The 26,525-nt window shown below is 38.8% G+C and overlaps 1 protein-coding gene across 3 annotated transcripts in view; it reads right to left on the bottom strand.

Annotated features, from left to right (window-relative positions):
* alkal1 (ALK and LTK ligand 1) overlaps positions 1 to 26,525 on the bottom strand; it is a 54,313-nt gene that overhangs the window by 9,073 nt on the left and 18,715 nt on the right. For all 3 annotated transcript variants that reach the window (XM_087985841.1, XM_087985842.1, XM_043688320.2), the window contains one exon: positions 1,055 to 1,129. In XM_087985841.1, coding sequence (XP_087841967.1) covers positions 1,065 to 1,129 — 65 coding nt within the window. In that variant the 3' untranslated portion in view covers positions 1,055 to 1,064. The remainder of the gene's footprint in view (positions 1 to 1,054; positions 1,130 to 26,525) is intronic.

Below are 26,525 nucleotides of genomic sequence, written 5' to 3'. Positions count from 1 at the left end.
GGAATACAATCATTTTACATGGCCAAACGTTCCTAAGTGCACTTTTGGAAAACATGCCATTCATAGCAGGTAGTGGTATGACATTATGACTGGATCTCAGAAACTGTTAACTAATCAGAACCAGCAGTTTCTTAGTCCTAATGTCTGCCATTTGTGGTTTACTTTTCTTATGGTCTATTAACCCACTGCTTAATTTGAAGGGTAGGGTTTGTGGATAGGGTGAAGAAAGCATTTAGTATGCTTAACATATGATCAAATTAACATCTTTAATATCCATGCCATACTTGAAAAACTGTTCAGTCAAATGTTAGTGGATTGTATAGGACCATTACAAAATGAAACATAACATTAGTCTATCCTAACAGTTATGGTTGACAATTTGATTCCCAGAAGCTATTCTGATAACAGCAACTACAGCTAATGTAATAATGGTAGGATTAATTCCATTTTTAAAATATATACCAATTCATTACAACTGTATTAGAAAATTTACTTTAGGTCTAAATTTTTTCAGGACAAAAGCGGCAATCTGAATCTGAATCAGTTGAACTATACTGTCTGTCATCTGCAAACACGGAACTTTACTGCGTTACAATTAGTCTCTGAATAAGGTATGTTGTCACAAATACATGATTAGGCAAAAGAGTAGATTTCTGGTTCTTTGTTACCAGAGATTCCCTGATTGAATCTGCTAGACTTAGTCCATTTAATTTGATCTATGGTCATAAGTGATTTGTTAGAATTGATTCATGAGAAATTCTCAAGGCAAAGAGATGACTCTTCCATGTTGAAAGATCTGTCTACGTATCTAGAGAGTCATTCTACAGTGACACTAGTGCTTATCCTTCAGGGAGAATACTGATCTAGTCCGTATCCAAAATAAAATATAGTAAATTTACAACCTTTCAGAGTTTTTCAAATTAACACCCCCAATATCTCTGAATATTCCAGCAGCTTTGCCCATCATTAGGATTCCAGGTTTACTGGGTTTACATGACAGAATCAGGGAATTTCAACACTTATAGCTAAGATCATAGTATACATATATACTTACGTGGCAATATTCAGTGTTGTGCACACAATGGGCTCATAGCTAATCTTGTTAGCAACCTTGCACATCTTTTATAGTCTGAAACAAAACACAGCATGAAATTTTAATTACTTAGACAGCAATTACTTCTATGAACAATTTTATTCAAAATCTAGTGGAATTCTTGAACATTTTTAATCAGTTGCTAAAATTTAATGTAAAACTGAGCCTGGTCCAGAAAGCTAAGAAGTTATGAATAATCTTCAATATTGGTTTTTTGTCATCTAATATTTTGCGTCCAATTCCAGACACCACATTTTAGGAAGAGAATAAAGAAGAAAGGGTGTAGAAAAATTTCCAAGAATGTTCCAGATATGAGGGATGTCAGTTACAAGTATGGATTGAATAAACTGTGGTCATATTCTGTTGAGAACTGAAAGTTGTGAGGAAATTTAAACAAAATGTTCAAACTCATGAGGAATTTAGATAAAATACATGAGGAGATACTTTTCCTATTTGCAGAGTGTTTAAGCACCAGAGAATGGACATCAATTTGTAGTGCTTTACAAAGAACCGTAAACAACATGAAGAAAAACATTTTTATATAACAAATGGTTATAGTCTGAAATGCTGTATCAGAAAGGGTTGTGGAGTCAAAGTAAATGGGGCTTTTCAAAGGGTATTGAATAAATAATTAAGCACGTGAAAGAAAAAAATGCATGTTAATGGGAAGAGACTGAGAATTTTTAGTTGAATAAACTATCTTAAACATAAAGTCACCATAGTCTTACTAGACCACAGGGCTGCTCTCTAAGGTCACTACACCTCAGGTGAGGGGAAAAGTTGAAGATAATCCTTCATAGTAATTTCAGCCAGTCTGGGAATTGAATCCATGCTATTGGCAGCATTCTACCTTGCAAACTAGTTGTCCAGCCAACTAAGAGAAAGTGAGGACTACAGATGCTAAAGATCAGAGTCGAGAGAGTAGTGCTGGAAATACACAGCTGGTCAGGCAGCATCTGACGAGGAGAATTGACCTTTCGGGCAACAGCCCTTCATCAGGAATGAGGCTAAGCTAACCGACCCTCTAAATTAATGAACAGAATGCAAAACAGAATATTTTTAAAAATTAATGTCAATGGATTAAGGCCTTTTAAATTTGAAAACAAGATATTTATGTAATAACTTTCATACGCTCAGAATGTCCCAGATTGTTTTTTAAATGAAGTAATTTTTAAGTGTGGTTACTATTATAATATTAAATCGGCAAAAGTTCTTTTTCAACGATCATGAAGGAAATGCAACTTACACCTTATTTCCAGCAGAAATTATATGATGCACACAAAGGTGTCAGCCTGAAGTCCAATCTAAAATCATGAAACTTGAGAATTTTGTCATTTATATAAATGATTTGGACATGGACATAGGAGGCAGATGACACTAAAATTGCTGGTGTAGTGGACAGTGAAGAAGATTCCTCATATCACAATGAGACCTTGATCAGATGGACCTATGGGCATCTGGATGGGATATATGAATGAGAAGGGTTTAGAAGGATATGGGCCAAATGCTGGCAAATGGGACTAGATTAATTCAGGTTATCTGGTCAGCATGGGTGAGTGGACAGAAGGGTCTGTTTCCATGCTGTATATCTCTATGACTCAATAACTGTAAACACTCATGTGTAGTGTAACTTGTTATTGAAACTGGCAAATTCCAGCCAATTCTGTCTTCATCTGTCTGGTAGATCTTCAGATGGGAGGAAAAGAATTGGCAAAGGGAGTCTGGCGTTGGTTAAAGTATTTTGAAATGCCAGATGGAGCACTCTTACTCTTTCTGGCTCCACACAAAAGAAAGCATAAGTATGATCCAAACATTTTGAAATGACCTTCTCAGTCACTTTAAGGTTAGTGGGTTAGGATACTGAAAATCTGCGCTGCCCGAGAGTTAACTAATTTCAATTAGAGTCAAAGAGATGTACAGCATGGGAATAGACCCTTCGGTCCAACCCAATCTAGTCCCATCTGCCAGCACCCGGCCCATATTCCTCCAAACTCTTCCTATTCATGTACCCATCCAAATGTTCCAATTGTACAGCCTCCACCACTTCCCCTGGCAGCTCATTCCATACACATACCACCCTCTGTGTGAAAAAGTTGCCCCGTAGTTCTCTTTTATATCTTTTCCCTCTCACCCTAAACCTATGTCCTCTAGTTCTGTATTCCCCGAACCCAGGGAAAAGACTTTGTCTATTTACCCTATCCATGCCCCTCATAATTTTGTAAACCTCTATAAGGTCATCCCTCAGCCTCCGACGCTCTAGGGAAAACAGCCCCAACCTGTTCAGCCTCTCCCTACAACTCAATCCTCCAATCCTGGCAACATCCTTGTAAATCTTTTCTGAACCCTTTCAAGTTTCACAACATCTTTCCAATAGGAATGGGACCAGAATTGCATGCAATATTCCAACAGTGGCCTAACCAATGCCTTGTACAGCTGCAACATGACCTCCCAACTACTGTACTCAATACTCTGACCAAAAGAAAGCATGCCAAATGCCTTCTTCACTATCCTTTCTACCTGCGACTCCACTTTCAAAGAGTTATGACCCTGCACTCCAAGGTCTGTTTGTTCAGCAACACTCCCTAGGACCTTACCATTAAATGTATAAGTCCTGCTAAGATTTGTTTTCCTGAAATGCAGCACCTCAGATTTATCTGAATTAAACTCCATCTGCCACTTCTCAGCCCATTGGCCCATCTGGTCAAGATCCTGTTGTAATCTGAGGTAACCCTCTTCGCTGTCCACTACACCTCCAATTTTGGTGTCATCTGCAAACTTACTAACTGTACCTCTTACGCTCACATCCAAATTATTTATGTAAATGACAAAAAGTAGATGACCCAGCAGCGATCTTTGTGGCACTCCACTGGTCACAGGCTTCCAGTCTGAAAAACTACCCTCCGTCTTCTACCTTTGAGCCAGTTCTGTATGCAAATGGTTAGTTCTCCCTGTATTCCATGAGATCTAACCTTACTAATCAGTCTCCCATGGGGAACCTTGTCGAACGCCTTACTGAAGTCCATATAGATCACATCTACCACTCTGCCCTCATCAATCCTCTTTGTTACTTCCTCAAAAAACTGAAATCATGTTTGTGAGACACAAAGCCATGTTGACTATCCCAAATCAGTCCTTGCCTTTCCAACTCCATGTATATCCTGTCCCTCAGGATTCCTTCCAACAACTTGCCCACCACCGACATCAGGCTCACTGGTCTATAGTTCCCTGGCTTGTCTTTCAACCCTTCTTAAACAGTGGCACCACGTTAGCCAACTCCAGTCTTCCAGTACCTCACCTGTGACTATCAATGATACAGATATCTCAGCAAGAGTTCCAGCAATTACTTCTCTAGCTTCCCAGAGTTCTAGGGTACAACTGATCAGGTCCTGGGGATTTATCCACCTTTACCCATTTCAAGACATCCAGCACTTCCTCCTCTGTAATATGGACATTTTGCAAGATGTCACCATCTATTTCCCTACTGTCTATATCTTCCATATCCTTTTCCAGAGTAAATACTGATGCAAAATACTCATTTAGTATCTCCCCCATATTCTGCGGCTCAACACAAAGGCCGCCTTGCCGATCTTTGAGGGGCCCTATTCTCTCCCTATTTACCCTTTTGTCCTTAATGTATTTGTAAAAACTCTTTGGATTCTCCTTAATTCTATTTGCCAAAGCTATCTCATGTCCCCTTTTTGCCCTCCTGATTTCTCTCTTAAGTATCCTCCTACTTCCTTTATACTCTTCTAAGGATTCACTCGATCTATCCTGTCCTTACATATGCTTCCTTCTTTTTCTTAACCAAACCCTCAGTTTCTTTAGTCATCCAGCTTTCCCTATACCTACCAGCCTTCCCTTTTACCCTGACAGGAATATACTTTCTCTGGATTCTTGTTATCGCATTTCTAAAGGCTTCCCATTTTCCAGTCGTCCCTTTACCTGCGAACATCTGCCTTCAATCAGTTTTCAAAAGTTCTTGCCTTCTACCGTCAAAATTGGCCTTTCTCCAATTTTAGATTAGATTACTTAGTGTGGAAACAGGCCCTTCGGCCCAACAAGTTCACACCGACCCTCCGAAGAGCAACCCAACCAGACACATTCCTCTACATTTACCCCTTCACCTAACACTACGGGCAATTTGGCATGGCCAATTCACCTAACCTGCACATCTTTGGTTTAGAACTTCAACTTTTAGATCTGGTCTTGGGTCCTACATTCTCATTTTTTGGATCCCAAATGCCTAGTTCAAACAAACACCCTGCAGCCTCAAAGGTTGTCAGCTCCCAATTTGCTACCTAATGTATTTCTAGAAGTGAGTGAGCAAGGATGAACAATGACCAGAACTTAAAGAACCAAGAAAGTATCACACAGAGCCTCCAACCAACATTAACAGATTATAAGTTAGAACTCATTCAGTTGTTTAGACTTTTTTTTAAATTGCAAACTCTTACTGCAAAACAGATAAAATGCCAATGACACAAGTTGAGGAAAATACGCAACTCCACACCCTGAAGCATTATTACTTAATGAGTTGGATTGTATGATGGACCAATAAATCTGGATTTTGACATTATGTGGCAGAATCCATATGAAAAAAAGCATTCACCATGGTAAATTTAGCAAAGCACAAGACAATTTAAAGGTTCTGCCCCATATCTGCAGACACATAAGGAAGGAGAACCAAGTAGCATCATCAGGCAGTGAAAGACTCTGGATTAAGGCTAGGTCTCTTCACAGCAGTGGGTTCAAATAAAAATCCAAATCACATCTGTCCCAGAATCATGTCATAACATGCCTGAAAAGTAATTTAAAAGGCAGGAGATGAATTCCGTATGGGGTTTTCAGTTTGTTGATCAGATTTTTCTTATCAACATGTTCAAGTATGTCAGGAGTAGGATGAGATTTGGACCCTAGTTTTCGAGCCCAAAGGTAGAAACCACTACTACACCATGGAGGCCCAGAATGTTTTGTATTCTGTTACATTGCAAGAAAAGTTTTTTTTTAATTGCATTTACCGGAACTGTTTCACATTGACAATGGCACCCAGATGTTATGTTGCTGTTATGCTATAGTACTGCTTGACAACCAGCATTTAGTCATTACAGCAGACTGAAACAAGTTATAGTGCCTGTTTGTTTCAGTTTATCGTGGGAAAAGCAGGCATAAGATCCTTGTATGATCCTTCCATTTGTATTTGAATCATAAAAAGCTCCAGAACAAGAGACTAATTGGTACATCATGTGCAGTCCATTCCTGCAAAAACTATCCAACTGTTCATACTATCCAAAGCATTGTTTGTTTCCCCTTATACCAGGTAAAAAAAACTGTGCACTGACTAAAATAAACCTAAGAACTGCAAATGCTGGAAATCTGAAACAAAACAGAAATTACTTGAGAAATTCAGCTGATCTGAAGAAGTGCCCCTGGACTTGAAACATTAAGTTTTCTCTCGAAAGATACTGCAAGACATGATGAGCTTCTCCAGTGATTTCTGCATTTGCTTCTGCTCTCTGACTTCTGACTGTTGCAGGGATTTCTAATGTTAGAAATCAGCACATTCCGAAGATTAGAAGCAAAAATGATTCCAAACATAGCCAGTACTCTTTTGAAACTATTTGGTTTAAACCATTCCTTTCAAAGTGTAATGATATTGTAACTATTTGAAACTGGAATAATGTGACAGCATGTCCTACTTTATACAATAATTTTGACCAAACCATAATTACAATACAAAGGAGAACTCATTTGCAATGTACAACTTTGCATGTAAAGTGGGAGGAGGACATATCAATTTTTAAAAATTATACAAGGACATTGTCCCTTCACAAAATGGAATCTAATAGGTCAAATGAGTTCCTTTGTGATTTCTATTCAGACAGGGACAATATACCAAGGACATTACTTAAAAATGCAAACAGAATTCTGAGGTACTGACTGCCCCTCACCATTTCAATGAGAAGGATTTTGAAAATAATGACTTTTGAGACTTGCTGACCCCATGAAGCTGAAACTTCAATGAAGTCATTCTGCGAGGATGATTCTAACTGCAAAGCTAATTGAATGTCAAGCATTCAATCATTGTGTTTCAATAACATTGATTCCAAACAACCGTACGGACTAAGGCCTGTGCCAGAGTGGAACTTTAACAGCCTTGAGTATCCTATTCATTGCTGATAAGGGCCGGGTGGAAAATCTCTCAGGCTGAAGCAATGTTCCCTCGAGTATATAATGGAGAGAAGGTCAATAGTGAATCACACAGGCGTGTCTTCTATCTCCCAGGTGGTCGCTCTAGCCCTTGTATACATGGCTGTATGAATGAGGGGCAAACATGTTGTAGCTCTTTGGGAGGGTTTGCATGATAGAAGACAGAAGATAGAACATAGAACAGCACAGCACAGATCAAGTCCTTCAGTCCACGATGTTGTGCCAAGCATTTATCTTAATCTAAGATCAACCAACCCTAAACACCCCTCAATTTACTGCTGGGTCCATGTGCTTTTTTAGCAGTTGCTTAAATGTCCCTAATGTCTCTGACTCTATTGCCACCACTAAAAGTGCACTCCACGTACCCACCACTCTCTGCGTAAAGAACCTGCATCTGACATCTCCCCATACCTTCCTCCAGTCACCTTAAAATTATGACTCCTAGTGACAGCCATTCCTGTCCTGGGAAAAATCTCTGGCTATCTACTCTACCTATGTCTCTCATTACCTTGTACATCTCTATCAAATCACCTCTCTTCTTTCTTCTCTCCAGTGTGAAAAGCCCCAGCTCACTCAAACTCTCTGCATAAGACAAGCCTTCCAAACCAGAGAGCATCCTGGTAAATCTCCTCTGCACCATCTCTAAAGCATCTACATCCTTTCTATAATGAGGCAACCAGAACTGGACACAATATTCCAAGTGTAGTCTAACCAGTGTTTTATAGAGCTGCAGCAAAACCTCATGGTTCTCAAACTAAATCCCCCTGTTAATGAAAGCCAAACCACCATATGCCATCTTAACAACCCCATCAACTTGGGTGGCAACTTTGAGGGATCTATGTAAGTGGACCCCATGATCCCACTGTTTCTCCACACTACCAAGAATTCTGTCTTTAACCCTGTATTCAGCATTCAAATTTGACCTTTCAAAATGAATCACTTTGCATTTATCCAGGTTGAACTCTCTCTGCCACTTCTCAGCCCAGCTCTGCATCCAGTCAATGTCTTGTTGTAGCCTGTAACAGCCCACAACACTATCTACAACACCAGCGACCTTTGTGTCATCGGCAAACTTACTAACCTACCCTTCTACTTCTTCATCCAAGTTATTTATAAGAACTACAAAGAGCAGAGGCCCAAGAACAGATCCCTGCAGGACACCATTGGTCACCGACCTCCAAGCAGAATGCTTTCCACCCACTACCATTCACTGTCTTCTTTTGGCCAGCCAATTCTGTATCCAGACAGCCAAATTTCCCTGTATCCCATACCTCCGAACTTTCTGAATGAGCCTACTATGGGGAACCTTATCAAATGCTTTATTGAAATCCATATACACCATATCCATCGCTCGATCTTCGTCATCTCATCTCATCATGTCCTCAAAGAACTCAATAAGACTTGTGAGGCGTGACCTACCACTCACAAAGTCATGCTGACTATTTTTCATCAAACTATATTTTTCCAATCTTCATAAATCATATCTCTCAGAATCCTTTCCAGTACCTTGCTTACCACGGATGTAAGACTGACTGGTCTGTAATTCCCAGGGATTTCCCTATTCCATTCCTTGAACATAAGAACAACATTCACCTCTTTCCAATCAGTCATTACTACTCCTGTGGAGAGTGTAGATGCAATGATCATCACCAAAGGTGCAGTAATCTCATTCCTCACCACCCTTAGTAACCTTGTATATATCGATCTGGCCTTGGGGACTTATCTATCTTGATGCTTCCCAAAGTTTCCAGCACATCCTTTCTTACTATCAATCTGTTCAAACCTATTAACTTGGTCCACATTGAAATATGTGAAATTCAAGATTTGACCAGATGTCCCATTGACAAAAGTGTTCAGGGTTGGACAGGGAGCTGCAAAGTATATGCTAAACGAATTAATCCCTGCAATTTATTCACAGCTCACCTCATGCATTTTTGAGGGTCAGTCACATCAACTCAGCACATTTACTGCTGGGGGCATCTGAGTACTAGACAAAGGTGGCCCAGTGTTACATGTAGCAAAAGCCACAGCATCAAGATGCATCAGCCTCAGAGAAATGATAACAGCATGGACACTACCTGATGGGTTGGCATTTACAAGCCAGAAATTCACAACTTATGCCCAAAATACATTTCTGCACAAGGTACGGTGGTCAGAAATGCCATTGTTGATGATCTGGCACCATAAATCTGGCACCAATTTTACAACAATGTGTCAAGCATTGGTCTTGAATGTTTATTAAGCAACAGATAACAATGGTATCCTCACTGGATAGCTACAACTCTCAGGTCTCCACATCAACCACACTGCCCTGTGGCCCAACATTTCAACTCTCCCTCCTACTCTGCCGAGGACATGGAGGTCCTGGGCCTCCTTCACCGCCGTTCCCTCACCACCAGACGCCTGGAGGAAGAACGCCTCATCTTCCGCCTCGGAACACTTCAACCCCAGGGCATCAATGTGGACTTCAACAGCTTCCTCATTTCCCCTTCTCCCACCTCACCGCAGTTCCCAACTTCAAGCTCAGCACTGTCCCCATGACTTGTTCTACCTGCCTATCTTCTTTTCCACCTATCCACTCCACCCTCCCCCCCCGACCTATCACCTTCATCCCCTCCCCCACCTCACCTATTGTACTCTATGCTACTTTCTCCCCACCCCCACCCTCCTCTCACTTATCTCTCCACGCTTCAGGCTCTCTCCCTGTATTCCTGGTGAAGGGCTTTTGCCCGAAACGTCAATTTTACTGCTCCTCGGTTGCTGCCTGAACTGCTGTGCTCTTCCAGCATCACTCTAATCCAGAATCTCCACATCACTGCAGACTCTGCCTCAGACCTGCATGGCAATTCTTCTGCCTCTCCTCAAAGAAGTGGAGATTTGTATGACAGGTTAACTCCCTCCTGTTGTGACTGTTCTTCTCCATCGTCTGAGCTGAGATGTGTCACCTTTTTCTATAAAACCTTAAGTTAACTTGAGGACGTAACTTGAAAGAAGTTCTGGGATTTACAAACTTTACTTATTAATCACTCGAAACCTGCAGCACTATTCTAAGTGATTAAAGGCTTAACAGAAATTTAGGTTTGCTCAATATTTCGCATCAGTTGTATGACACTTTGATCCTTTACCATAAATTCTGTGTCCTATGATCCTGCCCCACTAGCTATTTGTTGAAGGTGCAGCGCTCCGAAAGCTTGTCCTTCCAAGTAAACCTGTTGGATTATAACCTGGTGTTGAGTGATTTTTAACATGAAGTACAAATAGTCTATCCAATACCTCCTTTTTTCTGCCTCACTAGGACTCAGTTAGTAATTCCCTCCATGATAAAAGCAGATGCAAAGTATTCCTTTTGCGTTAGCAATGCCTTCTGCTTCCATGTTTTAAAAGCTGTTTTTGAACCCTAATAACGCCACTTCTTTTGCCACTGTTTTGCTATTTATACGTGAATGAAAGACTTTGAAATTCATTTTTACATTAGTTGCTACTTTATTTTCATATACATTCTTTGCTTCTCTTATTGGCTTTTCCAATACATCACTGTACCTTCTATTTTGAGCCTAATCATTGACTGTATCTTTTTAAGCACATTGTATAAAATTATGATAAGGAAGAAACTTTTTTATTATCCAAATGGCTCTGGATTTATTTGCCCTACCTTTACCATGTAAGGAATTATGTCTTCAAGCTGCCAGAGAAATATCCATTGGCTGATTGAGGCTATCATGGCTGATCTACCTCAAATGAATTTTTTCTGTACTTTCTCGGTGTGCCTTAATGGTCTTTGGCTTCAGAAATCTATTAATTTCTATCTTGAACATGCTTGAGTCGGGAATGCCAAAGATTCATCACTTAAGCTCTACGCAATTGCAGCAAGACATCTTTACTCTTGTACTCAAGTCCCCATGAAATGGATGCCAATATGTTGCTTCCCTTCTTAATTGCTTGCTTGCAGCTGCCTACTAGGAATACGTACAAGTGACACATCGACAAGGATACCTAAACCCTGATATTACATACAACTCCCAAACTCTTAACATTTAAGAAATATTCTGATTTTCTGTTTTATGTGGGCAAATAATTGACTTTACACTCATTCACATTGTATTCCATTTTTCATTTTCTAATCCATTTACATACCCTCCTTGCATGCTTCTCGCAATTTAGGTTTCCACTCAGTTTGGTATTATCAGCAAATTTGAAAACATTAAAATTGGCCTTATAATGATTATGTTATTAATAGACAAATCTGACCTTAGAATGAAATCTAGCTCCATACATAACCTTCTTTTTGATTTGTGGTCATTCATTGAAACACAAATACACTGTGTTGTTGAGTCTGTTTTAGCAATGATACATATGTTTATTATGCAAAAGAAATGAAGATTAAATGGAATAAACCAACGTATTTACATATATCACACAGTTTTAAACATTTTGAAACACTTTGTGAAATGCAATTACATTCATCCCAAAAAATTCTGTTATAGTATTCAAACACCAAAACGAATTCTCTTCTTTATCACACAAAGGGTTTAATTTTGCTATGACTGCAATTCCCAGTTTGGTGTGTATGATTGCCTCTTCCTTGAGTCTTCATGCAATTGAGCTGAAGTTTCTCAGCTTCAAATAATGCTTCATAGTTTTAACCAAACACTTTTAATCTGGAACTTTCAAACTAAATTGCATACACACAGGTAGCCCATTTCTTAACAATTCTAAGTCAGCTCCTTTTTCAGGAGCAATTGCTTTACAAATGCAGCTTCAGCAAAGATTTTTGAGAAATCTCCAAACTGAAAGCCAAAAACCTTTTTCAAGCTATATGTCTATTTCCTGATCAAATTTTTTTAAAAATCACTGATCTCCTAAATTGAAAGCTTAATGCACAACCATTTACTTTGTTTGATGGCAAAACCTCTCCCATTGACAACAAAACCCAATAACTCACCAGAAACTCTTTCTCATTGTTAAAAAGAAATCACTATAGCTACAATTAGTCATGAGATCCCTTCAAGCAAACAGAACATCCAGATGCCAACATCACAAATCCAAACTAGATAAATTATGTTAAAATATATATAAATTGCATACCTTACCTCAAATTCCCCACATTGAAATGCAGTCACAGAGTCAAAGAGCTATACAATTCATCTGTGCTGACCAGTTAAATCTAGTCCCATTTGCCAGTATTTGGCCCATATCCCTCTAGACCTTTCCTATTCAAATATCTATCCAGATGCCTTTTAAATAATGTAATTGTACCAGCCTCCATCATTTCTTCTGGCAGCTCATTCCATACATATACTACCCTCTGCATGAAAAATGTTGCTACCTTAAATCCTTTTTAAGTCTTTCCCCCTTAAACCTAAGCCCTCTAGTTTTGCATTCCCCCAGCCAGGGAAAAAGACCTTGTCTATTCAACCCATCCAAGCCCTTCATGATTTTATAAACCTCTAAAAAGTAATCCCACAGCCTCTGCTGCTCCAGAGAAAATACTCACAGCCTAATCAGGCTCTCCCTATGGCTCAAACCCTCCAGCCTTGGCAACATCTCTAAATCTTTCCTGTACCATTTCAAGTTTCACACCATCCTTCCTATAGCAGGGAGACCAGAATTACACGCAGTAATCCAAAAGTGGCCTAACCAATGTCATACAGCCACAACATGACCTCCCAACTTCTTTATTCAATACACTGACAATGAAGACAAGCATACTAAACAGCTTCTTCACTATCCTATTTATGTGGGACTTCACTTTCAAGGAACTATGAGCCTGCACTCTAAGCTCTCTTTGTTCAGTAACACTCCACAGGAGCTTACCATTAAGTATAAGTCCTGCTCTAATTTGCCTTTCCAAAATGCAGAACCTCACATTTATCTAAATTAATCGCCATCTGCCATTCTTCAGCCCATTGGCCCATCTGATCAAGGTCCCATTGTTCTCTGAAATAACATTCTTCGCTGTCCACTACACTCCAATTTTGGTGTCATTTGCAAACTTGCTAAGCATATCTCAAATGTTCATGTCCAAATCATTTACATACCTAATGAAAAGCAGTGCACTCAGCACCGATCTTTGATGCACACAGGCCTCTATTCTGAAAAGCACCCCTCCAACACCACCCTCTGACTTCTACCTTTGAGCCAGTTCTGTATCCAAATGGCCAATTCTCTCTGTATTCCATGTGATCTAACCATGCCAATCAGTCTACCATGAGGAACCTTATAGAATGCTTTGATGAAGTCCATGTAAATCATATTCAGTGCTCTGCCCTCATCAATCCTCTTCGGTACTTCTTCAAAACACTCAATCAGGATAGTGAGACACGATTTCCCACCCACAAAGCCATGCTGACTATCCCTAATCAGTCCTTGCCTTTCTGAATACATGTAAATCCTGTCCCTTAGGATTCACTCCAACAACTTGCCCAATGATGTCAGGCTCACCCATCTATAGATCCCTGGCTTTTCCTTAGTACCTTTTTAAAATAGTGGCACGTTTGCCAACCTCCAGTCTTCTAGCACTTCATCTGTGGCTATTGAGGATATGAATATCTCAGCAAAGGTCCTTGCAATCACTCCCCTAGCTTCCCACAGAGTTCTAGGGTACACCTGATCAGATTCAAGGGATTTACCACTTTGATACATTTTAAGATGTCCAGCACCCCTTCCTCAGTAATACGGACATTTTTCAAGATGTCACTATTTATTTTCCCACATTCTCTACCTTCTATATCCTTCTCCACTGATGCAAAATAGTCGCTTAGTATCTCTCCATTTCCTGCAGTTCCACACATAGACCTTGTAGATCTTTAAGGGGCACAATTCTCTCCCATGTTACTGTTTTGTCCTTAAATATTTGTAGAATCCCTTTGGAATCTCTTTAATCCTACTTGCCAAAGCTATCTCATGTTCCCTTTTTGCCATCCTGATTTTCCTCTTATGCATAGTCCTGCTGCCTTTACACTCTAGGGATTCACTCGATCCCTGCTATCTATACCTGGCATATGCTTCCTTCTTATTCTTGACCAAAACCTCAACTTCTCTCATCATATCGCATTCACTAAATCGTGTATATAGATTGAGAACAGTTGTGAACAAAGTATTGACGCTTGCAATCCCCTTAAGTGCTTACCATTATGAGAATGATCTATTTATTACCACTTTCTGTTTTCTGTTAGCCAATTCTCAATTATATTGGTGTACTTCCCCCATCCTATATGCTCACTAACCTTATGAAAAGCCTTCTGAAAATCCAAAAGTGGTGCATCCACTGATTCTCCATTGTCTATGCTAAAAGTAGCACCCTCAAAAGGTTCAGCAAGTCGATCAATATAATTTCCTTTGCATATATTCATGCTAACTATGCACAATTTTGGCATTTTCTTTCTAAAATATTCTATTTTGAATACTTTCCCTATGACTGTTATCAAGTTAACAGGTTTGATGTTCTCCACTCATCCTCTTCCTCCCTTCTTAAATAATGAGGTTACATTCGCTAGCTTCTACTGTTAGAATCTATAGAATTATGAATGATTATTATCAACCCATTCTTTATCCCTCTAGCGACTTTCATCAACTCTTTTGGATGAACCTCATTTGGTCCTGGAGATATATTAACACATAATTCAGCTAATTCTTCAAGTAAAGCTTCTTTGCTAAAACTAATTTCCAATTAAACAAATCTGTATATAATGGTAATTAAATCATACGCATTTATCTAAAACCATGAATTAAAAATCAACTTTGTCACAAACGGTTTAAGCAATTAGATTGGGTACCTTTAATTCAGTCTTGTTATGTTTTTCTCTATTGTGATTCTTTTTGATGCTTACTTTTGTTTCATGCATTTTTTTCTGCCTACAATCCTTTGACTTCCTTTGAATAGTTTATCTTTCCTTGAATCTGAGCTGTCTTTTACATTCACAACTCCCTGCCAAACTGTTTAAATGCTCCCCAGCACCACTAGCAAATCTCCTGGTGAGGATATTAGTTCTGATCCTAGTAAGATGCAGCTGATTGTACAGCCCACAGTTATCCCAAACCAGTGCCAATGCCAAAGGAATCTGATGCTATCCCTTATGCACTAATTCACCAGCCACACATTCAAGCACAACGTTCTGCTTCGATGCTCACTAGCATGTGACAAAGAATAATTCTGATGTTATTGCTTTGGAGATCTTGCTTTTCAATGTACTTTTCAGAGCCTCATTCTCTTCCTACCCAAGTCGTTGGTCCCAACTAGACCAACCTCTGGCTACTCACATTTCACAGAAGAATGTCCTGCAGCCAGGACTTGTGTTTTCCTTAAAATGAAAGCAATGTTGTCTTTTTCTTAACTTTTGTCCTTGTATCTTTGCTGCCTTTGTTACATTTTGCTGGTGAGTCTTCCAATACTTTGTTTTGTTCCCTTTTCATAGTTTATATTGGTTTTGACTGTATAACATGTGCAATTTACATCAAGTTTACATTAATGCAAATCATCTTATTTAAATATATAAAAAGATATGTTCATTCATCCACAAAGTAAAATGTACATTTCACAAATATATTCATTTTGTCAGAAATCAGACCTCACTATTGTAATACATCAGGGTAAAAACATTTGACATTGATTTGAGTGCATGAACAGTGAGTAAGTTCATATCATATTCACCTCTCTGCAATTAAGTGCAATTTTTTGAAAGTGCTTCACTTATGAAAGTAGGTCAAATATTGTTACTCCATCTGGAGGACATCTTCTTTAAGGTACCACAGCTGCCAAAGAAAACAATGTGCCAAATGTGTACTATTAATATTGGCAATAGTGTCTACCCTTAAGGTGTGGTGTTTGAATGTCTGGGCTAATCAGAAATAAAGTGAGCAATTATGGGATCTCAAAACCTGAGACTTCAAAAAATGTTGGCATCCCCCAAAAGCTCACAAACCATTGAAAACAAAACAATGGAAGAAAATAGTGCCAAAACGGAGTTATATTCCAGTTAATCAGAAACCACTGCAAATGGAATAAATATTTAATCAACACGCCAAAAAGAACTGAAGGCAGTTTTGTAAAAGTTGAAGCTTCTGAAGCTAATTGTGATCAAAGCTTAAATACAATTCCAAATATTTAAGTTTCACCCTGAAAGTAACCATTTCATTCAATTGAATTTTCTTTAAAAACACATCTGTTGGAACCACCCATGTTTATTGTTTATGCTTTAATGTTTATTTGCTCCTGTAGGTTTTGGAATATTTCAGTTTTATACATCAGCATGCCCTTATGTTTTACAATAAATAATGATGTGCAGATTATAGAAGTTAACCTCTTGGATATTTAGTAAGACCACCTGCTGTAGCATCCATGTACAGCAAAATGATACTTCGCCACAAAAAACTTACTCAATAAAGGTTGACATTCCTATCTACTAAAACTGGTGAATGATCCTCTTCCTGTGAATGCAAGCAACCTACCCAGTCAAATATTTTACAATTAATGTAATCAGTCATAGTTATTTAGGTTTTTTCCATTAGTGTTTTGCACTTTCGCAGAATCCTACATTGATTCTTGGATAATTGCAAAAATGTCAAATGGTTTAAATCAAGAGAGAGCTCGGGCCAAGGAAAAGGATCTCGTGTAGAGGGCCACAGCAATAAGTAAATATAAAGAGTATAAAAACTATGTACTTCAAATGCTGGAGACCTAAAATAAAAGCAGAACGTGTTAGATAAACTCAGCATCTACACTTTAAGTCCAATCATGTTTGGAACTCTGAGGAACAGCCATACTGAACTCGAAAGGTTAACTCTGTTTCTCTCTCCTGCCAGTTCTGCTGAATTTCTCCACAACTTTCTGTATAATTGTAAAGGGCTTTATTTCAATCATTTATAGATCAAATAGTGACAATACTGCGTGGCTCTCACAGTATTCAGATTCAGAGGCCACACCATATAAGAAGTTTTAGACCTTCGTGTCTATCAATAATTAATATCCCATTGAGCTGTAGAACTTTGTCTCAACCCCAAATGGTTTTCTTCAAACTGGCAAGTTACCTTTTTTATGCCTAATGTATGCTGAGGCTCTAGGATGAATTTCAGTTAGTAGAAGGTAGAGTAAGGGAGGTGCCCTGGTAAATAGTATTGACTTAATCCAAAACAGATTATCTGGTTGTCAACAAATTGTTTGCAAAGCCTGGCTGTGAATAAATTAGTTTTTGTTCATTGACAATTAAGAATAACAATGCGCCAACAGTAGTCAATTGATTAGATTAGATTAGATTCCCTACATATGGGAACAGGCCTTTCGGCCCAACAAGTCCACACCGACCTTCTGAAGAGTAACCCACCCAGACTCATTCCTCTACCCTATATTTACCCCTGACTAATGCACCTAACACTATTGGGCAATTTAGCATGGCCAATTCACCTGACCTGTACATCTTTTTATTGGCCCTGACATTTGGTCCGGCCTCAGGACATTGGCTCTTGATGTTTTTTTCCAAAAATTGCTTCCAAACCAATTTCCTGCAAACTTTCTTCAACAGAGGTCTTATTTCATAAGTATGCCTGATTACAAATATAAAGTTTAATTGGGGTACTGTGTATGATGGGAGTAATAGTGGGTTCTAATTCTAATTTTTGCCCAAAACATCTATTTTCCTGCTCTTTGGATACTACCTGACCTGTTGTGCTTATCCAGTACCACACTCTCGACTCTAATTCCAGTTAATTGAGTTTCTGATGATGCTGAATATTTTTCTAACAAAAATATAATCAGGCTTCTGAATCAAATCTAAAAATCAAGAAGGCTTAGATCTTTATTTCAAAGTTGTATATTAGAATGTAACAAGTGCGAGTAGATTCCAGATCCCACTCTTGTTTCTGTCAGTATAAAGTACCTCAAGTTTACTTTTCAAGGTTCACTGTTCACCACTTGTAAATACATAAGCCATACTTGCAAACAAGGACTCTTTTAAAGTAAATTTGTTGTTTGTCAGTTATATAAATGATTTGGGTGAAAATATAGGAAGCATGGTTAGTAAGTCTACAGATGACATCAAAGTTGGTGGTATAGTGGACAGAGAAGAAGGTTATCTAAAAGTACAATGAGATCTTGATTAGCTGGGCCAATGGAATGGAGTTTAGTTTAGATAAATGTGAGGTGCTACATTTTGATAAGACAAACCAAGGCAGGACTTAACACAGTTAATGGTAGCAGTCTGTGGAATGGTATCGAACAGAGAAACTTAGGGATTTGGGTACATAGTTCCTTGAAAGCGGTATCACAAATGGACAGAGTGGTCAAGAAAGCATTTGGCATGATTGCCTTCATTGGTTGGAGCACTGAGTATAGAAGTTGGGCTGTTAGGTTGCAGCCATACAGGACATTGGTGAGGCCATTTTTGAAATACTGCATACAGTTTTGGATACCCTAGCATACGAAGAATATTGTTGAATTGGTGAGGGTGCAGAAAAGATATGCAAGGATATTACCAGGACCAGCGAGTTTGAGTTAAAAGGATAAGCTGGGACTTTTTTCCATCGATCTTAGGAGATTGAAGCATGACCTTATACAGGTTTATAAAATCATGAGGTGTATAGCTAAGATGAAGAGCAAGGGTCTTTTCCCTAGTCATAGAGTCATGTAGTCATACAGCACAGAAACAGATCTTTGGTCCAACTATACTGAACATAATTCCAGACTAAACTATTACCACCTGTCTGTACCTGGCCTATATTACTTCAAGCTTTTCATATTCATGTATTTATCCAAATGTCTTTTAAATGTTGTAATTGTGCCCACATCCATTGCTTCTTCAGGAAGTTCATTTCACATGCGAACCATCCTTGTGTAAATCATTTGTCACTCATGACTTCTTAAAAAATCTCTCCTCTCACCTTAAAAATTTACTCCCTAGTCTTGAAATTCCACATCCTAGGGAAAAAAAAACAACTACCATTAACTCTGTCTATACCTCTCATTATTTTATAAACTTCTATAAGGTTGCCTCCCAACCTCCTACGCTCCAGTGAAAAAAGTCCCAGCCTATCCAGCCTTTCTTCATAACTCAAACATTCCATACCCTGCAACATCCTGGTAAATCTCTTCTGAAGTCTTTTCAGCTTGATGATATCATTCCATAACTGGGTGACCAGAACTGCACACAGTATTGCAGAAGAGGCCTCACTAATGTTCTGTTCAACCTCAATATGACTTTCTAACTCCTATAAGTGATAAATGCAAGCATTCCAAATGCCGCTTTAACCAACCCATCTATATGTGACGCAAACTTCAAAGATTTATATACCTGAACCATGGTGGGGGAATTCAAAACTCAAAGGCATAGTTTTAAGGTGAGAGGGAATGGTTTAAAAGGAACCTGAAGAGCAACATTTTCTCATAGAGGGTGTACATACAGAGAATGAACTGCCAGAGGAAGTGGCAGATGTGGGTACAGTTAAAACATTTATAAGACATTTGATAGATACATGAAGAGGAAAGGTTTAGAGGAATGTGGGCTAAACATAGGCAAAGAGCACTAGTTTAGCTTGGGAAACCTAGTCAGCGTGGGCAAGTTAGGCAGAGGGGTCTGTTTCTGTATTGTATGACCCTATGGCTCAATAACCTCAATAAAAAAACTCATGTTTTCCATCTGTTCAGATTAACACAAATGAGACAAAATAAAGTATAGTGACTGGTGTAAGTTCAAACTAAAAGTTCGAAGGACCAACAGAAATAGGTTGTTAGATTGAGGGTAAGCTGCTAGATCAAAGAGAAAACAACATTTAGAACCACTACCAGCAGTTGTTTCTGGGACAGGGGTTACAACAGACACAGTTGAGATGAATGTCACACTCTTAGAGTCAGGGATCACAGGGTGTTTGAGGATGAGAGCAATATTGCTTTACCTGATTTCACAAAAAAATTTAATCATCTCTTCATCAGCCATATGAAGAATTTTTAGTCCTGTCTTTGATCATCAAGTCATTGTTGTAAAGGAGTCCTTTAAATAGTCTTTACAACACTCATTAGTATCTTAGAGGTTTAACGCTGATGTTAGACATACACTAAAGAGGCCTTAAGAAGGGACATATGAATTTAGTAGTGGAACCAACACATGTGGAGAGTCAATGCAGACTCTCATTGTTAAATTAAAAAGGGAAGCAATGGCCTAGTGGTATTATCACTAGATTATTCATCCAGAAGCTTAGCTAAGGCCCCAGGGACTTGAGTTCAAATCCTGCATGGTAGAATTTGCACTCAATAAAGAATCTGGAATTAATGATGATTGTGAAACCATTGCCAATTATTAGGGAAACGCCATCTGGAATACTAATGTCCTTTAGGGAGAGAAATCTACCATCCTTACAAGGTCCAGCCTACGTATGACTCCAGATCCACAGCAATGTGGTTGACTCTTAAATGCCGTCTGGGTAATTAGGGGTGGGCAATAAATGCTGGTCTAGCCAGAGATACCCATATCCCATGAGTGAATGTAAAAAAAAATTGGCAAGCTCTACAGACACTTAACACTCGACAAGTAAATACAATGCTTATCAACAGCTACAAATCTCTGCTGGTACATTATATTTTGTTCAGTCTTTTCTTCCTAGTAACTATATATTTATGCAAGAATGATAGATCATGTTTTTAGATGTATTTTCCTTTATGCCTTATATTTCGCAGTGGAGCATGTTCCTTCTCAGCTGTATTCAATAATACAAGATGCAGAAGGACAGATGCAGCTGGCACTCCAGCTTATACTAATCTCATTATTGACTCAGACTAAGCCATTGGGATGCATTTAGTGAATTCTTCAGTATAAAACGGCTGAATTACAGCAACTGAATATGTAGTAGGATGCACGATATCTTCTATTAGATCTTATATTCAAATTAACTCAAACAGTGCTCACAGTTTCAGAGACCTGTTGCCATACATAGCTGCAGATACACTGAGGCTGCTACTTTTCAGTGTGATGCAAGAATGATTCCAATGTAAGGTAGAAGGGGATGGGGAGAAAGTCAGGGTTTGCAATTCTTTTTCCAAATTCATTTCCGCGATGCGGGTAGTGTTGGCAAGGCCAGCATTTATTTCCCTATTTGTAATTAGCCTTGGGAATGTGATAGCTTCTTGAACTACTGCAGTCCTTCTGGTGTATATATATATATATATGACTACAGAAACACAAGTGAGGGAGGTCCAATGTTTGGAAACAGCAGTAGTGATAGAAGTGTGATAAAGATCCAAGTCAAGAAGGTGTAGATAAACCCAAGGATACACCTCACCAAGGATAATGTTTCAGCTACCATCATTATTAATGAGATCTACAGGGTATATTTGATCTAGTGTGGTTTAAAAAAAACTTGCTGGGAAAATTAACAAAAGGTTCTTGCATTGGACAGAAGTAGTTTATCATAACAGTTTATTGTCGATGATGTTAACAATTAGTTGAAGGTTATATTTGTACGGTGGATTCCATATGAGGCAGCTAAGTTAAAACTGCACCACAGCTCACCATATTGCATGTACAATTAAACTGAGTCTGGGTCTCACTATGGATTAGGTTTGCTGCCCCATCCCACCTTAAGTGTAGAGATCTACAAGGCCTGCTTTATCTAGTCTAGGTAAAGAATAAACAGTTACTGGTATAACTAGACAAGGCTCTTGAAATGAGCATATTAATGAATGCTAGTAATGAGTTACAGGCCAAACTGATGATAAACATTGCTACAGAGCCTAGGATGAACGCTCACTTGTTAGTTCTTACCCCTCTGAGATCCTAAGCTATTCTGCTCACAAGTCCATTTGACATCATCATTATGGTGCTTAAGATGTTCCATATGGTAAACTCTTTCAGACTCTTACATCCATATACAACAGTGTCTACTCTGAGAGGAACTTGTAGTCAGTGATGTTCCCATAAATCTCTAGTCATCGCCCTTCTATTTGATAGAGTTGCAATTTTGGAATGTATTAGTTGCTCAATTACATCTTGCAGATATTTAGGTGCTGGATCCAGTGAATGTTTGATGTGGTCAGTGGGATGCCAATTAAACAGGCTGCATTATCCTAGAGGATTTTGAATTTCTTGAAGTATCTGAAGCTGCACTCACCCAAAATGTGGTGAATATTCCATCACACTCCTGACATGAGTCTTATAGGTAGTTTTTGGTAGACCAACAAGTGAGTCACTCACCACAGATTTCCCAGCCTCTGATGTACTCTTGTAGCTGTAGTATTTTTACAACTGATCCAGTTCAGTGTCTGGTCCCTGTTAATTCCCGGTTGTTGATGGAGGCATTCAACTTTGGTATTGGTAATGATAATGATAAACATACCTGCCTGATTCCCATAATCCTTGACTCCTTCGATGACCTAACCTCCATGGTTTTCTGGGAGGAGAATTCAACACCCTTTGGATAGGAAAAGGTGAAGTCACTATAGTCTTATCGCCTATGGGGTGACTCTTTCATTGAGGAGAGATGACTGGTGGCAGTTTAACCTGAGGGTCACTACATCTCAGGCAAGCTGCTTCGGTTGAGAAGGAACGTCATTCATGGTAACCTCAGCCAGTGCAGAATCTGAACCTAACTTGTTGGCAATAATCTGTAATGCAACCAGTCATCCAGCCAACTGAGTTAACTGACTCCACACATCCTAATGATCCTCTGAGAGAAAAAAATACTTTCGTCAGCTCCACCTTAAAAGGGAGATTTCTTATTTTTAAACATTTTCTTTAGTTTCAATCTCCCTCACATCACTCACACAGTTTTTGACTCTCATTCTTTTACACTCCAACAAATATAGACTCAAGCTGTTCAACTTGTCTTCACAAGTTAAATCCTTATAACAGGACTGAGTAGAGTAAACAATCTAATGTGTTCAAAACTGTACACAGCATTTCAGATATGGTCTCAATAATGCCCGCTATAACTGCAGAAGCACTTCCATATTTTGATACTCCAATCCAGTTGCAATAAACACCAACATTTCATTAATCTTCCTCATCCCTTGCAGTACATGCTTACCAACATTTTGTGATTCACATATCAGGGCACCCAGACATCCCTGTACTACAATTTTTTTGTAAACTTTCTCCATTTAAATAATACACTACTTTTCCAATGCTCCTGCCAAAATCAAAAAGTTCACTTTTCTCACATCAGACTCCATGTGCCAAATATTTGCCCACACATTAACAAAACAATGCTTCTGACCTTTACTGCCTCTTGTCAACTTACTTTTCTGCATGTCTTGGTGTTAATCGAAATGTTAGCAAACATACAATTGGTTCCTTCACCTACGTTAATGGTATAGATAGTAAATAGTTGATACCACTGCAGTAATTTCTTTGACACTCCATAGTTACAGCTTGTCAGTCCAAAAAAGACCAATTTATTCCCACTCTCTGATTCCAGTTAACTAAGTTATCCTTAATCCATGCTATATGAAACCCTTGTTATTTTGTTCAGTAACTTCTTTATGACATCATATTAGGTGCCCTTTGGAAATCCAAGTACTCAAGATCTATATATAAATATTATCCTTTATCACATTGCTTGTTAATTCCTCAAAGAATAATATTGATTCTTAATACTGATTCTTATGATTTCTCCACTCTTTGGTTAACTGGCCTATAATTTCTTGCTTTCTTCTCTCTCCAGTTTTGGATAATGATGTTACATTTGCTATTTTCCAATCTTTCAGAATCTAAACACTTTTGAAATATCATAACCAATTTCTCTATTATCTCTGCATATACCTCCTTTAAGACCCTGGGACACAGACCATCAGGTCCTAAGGACTTATTTCATTTTACATCAAATAGTTTTCTCTGTACTTTGTCTCTGCCAATGGTGATTGTTTTAACTTCCTCCCCATGCTTTGCCATTTGATTTTTTAGAGTATTTTCGGAAGCTTTCTAATCTTTGTAGTGTAGATAGATACAAAATACTTATTCAATGTTTCTGCCATTTCCTTGCTTTTCAGTATCAATTTCCCAGATTCTCTAAAGGACCAATACCAAATATAGTTATTCTTTACTTTTAAAAATATTTATGCAAACTAAGAAGCAGCTCCCACTCTTGCTGCTCAAGGCAGAGTGCTTAATATGGAAATATTCCAGCATGCACGGATCCACAGCATGTTTTTTTTCTCAAGTCAGTGGCAACTGTGTTGAATGGGTCATGTGAGCTAAACAGATGACTACTACTTCACCAAGAAACAGGTTCAACGGCGAACTTGATATTGGCATGAGATAAACAGGTAGCCATGTCTTCACTACAAGGATCTCTGCAAGCAAAACCTCAAGTTGATTTTCTAACTGAATTCTGATTTAGATACAGTATTCCATTTGATGTCTAACTAGTGTCCTGTGCTTCACACAACGTCTTTGCTTGTCAGTTCTATGCTGCCTTTAATTAAAGGGCTGTTGTGGGTTTTCTTTCAAACAGCCTTCAAAAGGTTGCATGCATAATGATTCCGATCTTTGATTAGATTCCCTACAGTGTGCAAACAGGCCCTTTGGCCCAACAAGTCCACACCGACCCTCCGAAGAGTAATCCACCCAGACCCATTTCCGTCTGACTGATGCACCTAACACTATGGGCACTTTAGCATGGCCAATTCACCTGACCTGCACAGCTTTGGACTGTGGGAGGAAACCAGAGCACACCCACGCAGACACGGGGAGGATGTGCAAAATCCACACAGTCACCCGAGGCTAGAATCGAACCTAGGACCTGGGTGCTGTGAGGCAGCAGTGCTAACCACTGAGCCACCGTGCCACCCAAAAGAGATCCCTCCATAAAAACATTGTATCATCTAGTTTATTATTCTTATTCTTCCCACCAAAATTTTCAGTCTGTATTAAATTGAATTCATTGTCAGTCTTCCCATTGCACCAGTCAGTCTATGTCCTGAAATCCATTGCTGCCCTTCTTTGTATTTACATCATTTCTATATCCTGTGTCATCTGTAAACTTTGAAATTAAATTTTGTATTCCCAAGACTATGTTATTAATATATATTAAAGAGTAGCACCCCTAGGAACACCACTGTATGCTTTCCTCCAATCTGAAAGCTTATTGTTCACTGCTAAACTCTACTTTCCATCCTTTCATCAATTTTGTGCAATAAGGGGTTTTAGTTTTGTTCACACCATTCTGTACTTTAAATACCTTTTAAAACTTCATATACACAACTGCACTATCCACTGACACTTTTCAAAGAATTCAATCAAAATACATTTCCAAATGTTCGTAAATTTTCACACAGATAAATGATGAGAAATGTTTCTCCAATACTGTGTTTGGCTGATGAGCCTACAGTTGCCAGATTTATCCTTCTCCCCTTTTTGAAATAGGATATAATGTTTGCAATCTTGCAATCAGCTGGAATTACTCTGTGTTTGGGAAGATTGGAGGATTATGGCAGAGGCCATAATCTTCTTCTACTCCCCTTTTCACTTGAAGCATCTCCAATTGTCCTTCTTCTCGCTTGATGCTTGCTATTTTGTCTCAACATAAACCTTTTATCTTTACTGTCAATGTCACATTCAGTAAGATGTTTATTAACTTTTAGTGTAAGACACAATCAAATAGATTCTTATATGTAATAAAACAGACGCTACTGCTTGGTTTACTCTTAAACATTCATTGAAGTTTTCTTGTACATTGTGATCCAACTCCAGGTTTAAATACAGAATGAATTGGACTAATTCAGCTTCAAAATGTCATTATTTACCAATTTTTATAGATGCACCGTAGAAAACATTCTATTCAGATGCTCACATCTTGCCATGGCAATGGGTCTGCCCAAGAACACAAGAAATTATGGAGAGTTGTGAATGCAGCCCAGTCCACCATGAAAACCAGCCTTCTTCCATTGACTCCATCTACATTTCCTGCTGCAGTGATTGTAACAAGGTTAGCCAGGTGGACCTCATAGAATATGAGTTTCCTGATTAGGAATGTTAACCCGAGCACTGGCTGACAGGTATAAACAGGAATATCATAAGTTCTGTTCACTCTGAGAGATGGCTCTGAGGAAACTGGACCAGTGTCAAGAACTGTGCACCTATAAATAAAGGGTGTCTTAGTGACAGGATATCAACCTGCATAGAGTTATTTCAATGGTGAGGAGAGAAAAAAAATGCTCTTGAAGAAATTTGCTCACAACAGTCACTGGCTGAGTGGCAGTAGGCATTTCAGACATCATGGCATTATTCGGGAAGCTTGACTTGTCTGA

This window comes from Chiloscyllium plagiosum, unplaced genomic scaffold, assembly GCF_037043375.1.
Source record: "Chiloscyllium plagiosum isolate Xiang-an unplaced genomic scaffold, Cpla_swu_hap1 HiC_scaffold_4, whole genome shotgun sequence".
NCBI classification, from domain to species: domain Eukaryota; kingdom Metazoa; phylum Chordata; class Chondrichthyes; order Orectolobiformes; family Hemiscylliidae; genus Chiloscyllium; species Chiloscyllium plagiosum.
Note: the sequence above shows the minus strand (reverse complement) of the source record. Positions and strands in the feature narration are given on the sequence as shown.